Source organism: Pinus tabuliformis, chromosome 9 (genome assembly GCF_031772625.1).
Source record: "Pinus tabuliformis cultivar Carrire ecotype Pingquan chromosome 9, CPIR1, whole genome shotgun sequence".
Lineage (NCBI taxonomy): Eukaryota > Viridiplantae > Streptophyta > Pinopsida > Pinales > Pinaceae > Pinus > Pinus tabuliformis.
Window position 1 is genome coordinate 1,595,330,883 of NC_142307.1, and position 4,970 is coordinate 1,595,335,852.

A 4,970-nucleotide genomic window follows, 5' to 3' on the forward strand; every position below is an offset into this window, starting at 1 on the left:
TCTTTTATTTTAATCTTGATTAACTTCTGTATTATTGATCAATTTTGACTAAATTTGTAAAATAATGTTTAAATAAAATATTTTATTTTAATTAATTGTGATAGGTGGATTTAAATTTTAAAATTTGTGAAACACTAGACATTATTTCTTAGAGGCTTAGTTAATGTTGCTTTGTTACTTTGCTTTGTTAAGAATTTCCATTTTTGTTAAAAAAATTCTCTCAATTTCTCGGCCCCCAATTTTTTAATTTTAAACTTTTTGAATTTAGACAGAAATGTGTACAATTATTATAAAGTTATTGATTTCTTCCTTCTTTTTTTTTCTTTTATTTATGAAAATTCTCCGTTTTATATTAAACACTATTTTGTATCCTTTTAACCCTGTAATAAATTATATTAGATTTATAAAAATAAATATTAAACATCATGGGAGTACTTCTGATAAGAAAGCCATACAATTTTTTTATATCATGGTGACAGTGACCATCAGATTTCAACCTTGCTGACGGGTGAATGTGGTTAACAATAACTGATGTGCACAGAAATTTAGAAAAATATCAGGTTTACATAATTCTGTGCACAAGCATGACACGACATATATCGATGCTTGGAACCGTGAAAATGGGAAAGTCGAAGAACAAAATCGGTATTATCATTGTAAGTCATCAAGTCAATATCGACGAAGTGGAAGACAACATCAATGGTGTTGAAACGCGGTGTACTCATAGTATTTTGAGCTGTGAATGAAGCATCTGTGGTGTATTGATGATGATGAGCTAGCAGGCTGGAAGATCCGTGGGAGGGGGAGGCAGAGCTTGATTTGGGGCATTTCCATCCAGCACAACCCATGCCATTTTCAATCCCCAGCTGGTGTGGACCTCCAAGTGACAATGCATGAACCAAACGCCTGCAAAAGTGACGCGATAATTATCAAAATCAAATCGATATGACCAAAAGAATATTATTTCTTACATCTATATAACCATGATTTTAACACAGGGGAATGGATTGGATAAATGTAAAAAATATTACCTGGGTTGTCTGCTCGGAATCGAATAGCGACCCAACCTCCACTAGGAACTCCAACGGTGTTTCGCTGGGGAGGATCCACCAGATTGAAGTGTTTAGGGTCAGCGCGTGGATTGTAGTTCCCCGTGCCCTGCCCAACTACGAAGAAATCGTATCCATGAAGATGGAGGGGATGGCTCTCTGGCCCAACCAGACTTGTATCCTGCAGAACCACTTGTATGGTGGCGTTGAAGGGAACCACTTTGAGCCTCGTGTCGTTCAGAGTCCGCGTATTGTTGGGTGGAGTGCCCGTGTAATTAAACGGAATTGGTGGATTGTCTGGGAAATTCAACTTGTATACTCCTTTTGCCTTACCAAAGTAGTGGGCTTGAAGAAGCGCAGTGGAAGGGAGAACGAAGGATATATTGTTAATGGAGGCTGCGAATTTGGTTCCATTGGGACCTTGGCATTTTTGCCCCTTGGGACATGGATTCAATCCCAAACCAACCGTGAAGAAGAAGTGCTTATCAACGCTCTGAGGAACAGGTGCTGGAAACTGTGGTGTGGCCAAGCTTCTTAGCTTCTGGCTAAACTTGGTAGCAAATAAGGTATCGTTTAGAGCTGGAAGCCTTGGCTTAAAGGTGAGAGCTGGAGAGGACGAATTTGAAACCTGCGCGTACTCTAAGATGCCGGCCGTGGTTGAGTTATCAAAGGTTCCACTACCTGTAACATAAGGCCGCGCCGCCATTAGAAATCTGGTGTTCAATGGCGGCGGAGTGGATTTAGCTTTCAAGAGCACGTTCGTGGTTTGGCCAGGAGAGACGAGAATTGCTTTCGTTTGGAAAGGCTTCACATACAGAGCGTCGATTTCCACCACGGTCATCGTGTGATTGGCGATTGCAAAGAAGAGTTCATCATTGAGAGCAGCATTGATTATACGGAGAAGATATGTTTTTCCCGGGATCACTTTCAGCTTGAATGTATCTGCGCCATGCGTCAATATGAATATATCACAATACACCAGAATTATATCCATCGAGACATGATTATGTATATATAATCTTAGGATCTAATTGAAGGTCGAAGTTGATAACATACCTTTCGTGGAGCAGTTATAGAAAGGCCCAGGGAGCCCATTTATGGTATATGCGTCAGACACATTCGGCCCGCCACCATTTTGCATTGCTTCATTGATAACATTCTCCGTGTTTGCATTCCACCATTCTCCTGCAAATTCCAATTAATTCGAGAGCTAATTTATACATAATTAGACTGTAAATTCTGAACAACGCACAATTCTAATTACAACATGATTATGATGCAAGAATATTGGTGATTAATTATTTCAGTACCGAAGAGAATGGGTGATTCTTGGTGTGGTTTGGGGAATGGGTACGTAGCGTGCTTCTTGGGGTGGATTATAATAGGTCCATACAAGGTAGCACGCAACCAAGAAATGTGTGCATGCCACCACAGCGTTCCTCTCTGCCCCGTGATGGTGAAATTGTAAATGTAACTCTGTCCAGTTTGAATGGGGCACTGGGTCACGTATGCGGGACCATCGGCCCATGCAGATCTTATCTGACGAATCCCATGCCTGAGGAATGCGTAGAAACCGTTACATAGCATGCGGAGGTAGCATATAATTAAAACGTAAATTATAAATTCGCCACAAAAAATATGATGCCCTGATATATCAGTCAGAAGAGAAAAACAGCTAAAGAAGTTCGCCAATGAATTATTAGACATACCAATGAATTGTAACGTTGTCTTTCACATGATTTGTGACATTAATTACCACTCGATCTCCTTCGCGAGCAATTATAGCTGGTCCTGGATATTGCCCATTGACGGTTATCAGAGGTTTCGTATGGCAGAGGCGAGTTATATTCTTCAGCCGGATCTGGAAATATAATTAACAAATTAGACGAATTAATTCATCATCTTGCAGTGAAATCTCTATGAAAATTGGATCATAACTTCTCTAAATTTAATATTTAACTTATAATATCCGGCATATAACTCATAGTTATAAGGCATCCTGTTCTGCATATAATGGCAAAGTTAATCAGAAAGCACATTGATAAAATGTATATGACCCACATGGAAATGATAGTGTCTCGTCTCCCCGGAAACATAATGAGCTAAAAAGGAGAATGCCAAAAGTTGGAAGAGCACGCCTTTCCATATCTTTGAAGTGCGTATTGCCATGATATTCGACCCTCGTCCTAGCAGACAAGACACAAAAAATAATATTTTGTAGTCTGTACAGAAAGAGAGTTCAGAGAATCTATACTCCTGCGCATACAGTCTGACCAGCCTAAGTGTTGATGCTGTGATCTGATCTTTCTAGATTTGCTATTCTGTGTACTTAAATAAAAACAGAGAAAATTGGTTGTGACGTCTAGTTTTAGTTAGGTTGCTAGTTGGTAAGATTTGTTAACGTTAATGGCTGCGTTAATTTCTTTTCTTCTTTATGATTACAGTATTGGTTGATAGTTAGGCTACTGGGCCCATTGAAGCCAAAAAAATATTGAGTGGCAACAAAGAAACCAGGTAAATTAGTGAAATCCATGATCTCCAAGAGTCAATATGCAGACAAAGACACCAACTTAACGATCCCCATCTATGTAAGCATGCTTTAATGGCTTGTGTCGGTGTACCAGCTGAAGCTCCCCATCGTTTAATTTCCTTCTTTATCCCTTTAATCCCAAGCAACCAACCCGGGGTTAACACAGCCGTCCTTAATTCTATTTTACGTAAACAGTTGACGATTTTGGCAGAGACGCATAGTTTTATCACAATTCTGTTGCGTATATCAGTGAACAGTATTAATTCATTCTTCCAAGTTCCATCTGTCCACCTGAATCTACTTCCTGCCGCACCTGATAACTGGATGAAGTTTAGAGACATCACTAAACAATCAATTTTGGAATAGTAAACAAAAGATAGAATGGTATGCTGTTGTTAGCGAAAGGATGTAACTAGACCACATGATGGGGATAGCACACCAACCATATCAAGGGAGTAGGTGGTGAAGGTTAGATTTGATTTATTAACTAGTCGTAAGTAGATAAATGCGCTTATTCATTGGTCATCACAATCATCGACAGAAAAGTTCAACGAGTTGCACAAAGTTCAATGAGTTCACCGGCACTCAACTTAGATGACTTTCCTTCGGGTGAATTTAGGGGAGAGAGGCCAATAGTTGCGTGGCCTTCCTACGTGGACATAAAGCTAAACCTGGCTGGGCGAATAAGCTCTATGATAGGATGCCATCTCGCTTCGCCACTTGTTTCACGTCATGCAACCCACTTTTGTGTCTTTGCACCGTTTAGGGTCCCTATATGGGTCACTTCTGGAGGTTGTTTGCCTCCTTGTTCATTGTTGCTCAAGCCCGAAACCTCTTCATTTTGCTATGTATGTTCTTGTGTGTGAGGTGTTTATTTATGGTGTATTTGGTGTCTGTTTTTCGTAGGTAATGACATGTTGTTGAGCCGCAGAGTTATTGCAAGTTTTTATGTCCTTGATTCTGGTTCGGAATTAGAGGGAACTTTGTTCCATTTCACTTGCTCGCTTGACCTTACACTAGACACAATGGTCGGCTCGCCGCAATAGGCGTTTGGAGGTTGGGATCATTGTTCTTCGGTAGGTTTCTTCAGCCTGCTAACCATACCTGCAATTGTGTTTGTCAACACATCAATTTGCTCAGTATTCACACCATTCTATGGATTCTTTGGCTCTTATGGCCTCTGTGGATTTAGGGTTTTTCGGTGGCTTCTCTTGTTGCCAAAATTAGTGGCTTATGTCGCTTAGGTTGAGACAAAATTTGGGTGTTTTCCACTGGTTAAAGGGTTTTATGGGATACTTGGGATTTGGAGTTTCTCTGTGACTTCTGTGGGTAATTCTGTGGCTTTTGTGACTTATGTGGATTTAGTTTTTTCCTATGGCTTTTGTGGTTGA

General features: G+C 40.1%; 1 protein-coding gene across 1 annotated transcript; it reads right to left on the reverse strand.

Annotated features, from left to right (window-relative positions):
* Positions 1–524: 524 nt before the first annotated feature.
* LOC149154838 (laccase-17-like) lies at positions 525–3,326 on the reverse strand. The gene is made up of 6 exons (XM_089438490.1): positions 3,111–3,326; positions 2,759–2,910; positions 2,360–2,604; positions 2,106–2,234; positions 1,032–1,991; positions 525–906 (listed from the first exon to the last, which is right to left on the reverse strand). The coding sequence occupies exons 1-6, from the start codon at positions 3,216–3,218 to the stop codon at positions 776–778; spliced, it is 1,725 nt and encodes a 574-aa protein (XP_089294616.1). The 5' UTR covers positions 3,219–3,326; the 3' UTR covers positions 525–775.
* Between the last annotated feature and the right edge of the window lie 1,644 nt (positions 3,327–4,970).

Coding starts and splice junctions, on each gene's coding strand:
- LOC149154838 (XM_089438490.1), bottom strand. CDS start 3,218: ATGGCAATACGCACTTCAAAGATATGGAAAGGCGTGCTCTTCCAACTT. Junction 2,235..2,359: donor AGAATCACCCATTCTCTTCG/GTACTGAAATAA, acceptor TGGAATTTGCAG/GAGAATGGTGGAATGCAAAC. Junction 1,992..2,105: donor CTATAACTGCTCCACGAAAG/GTATGTTATCAA, acceptor CGCATGGCGCAG/ATACATTCAAGCTGAAAGTG.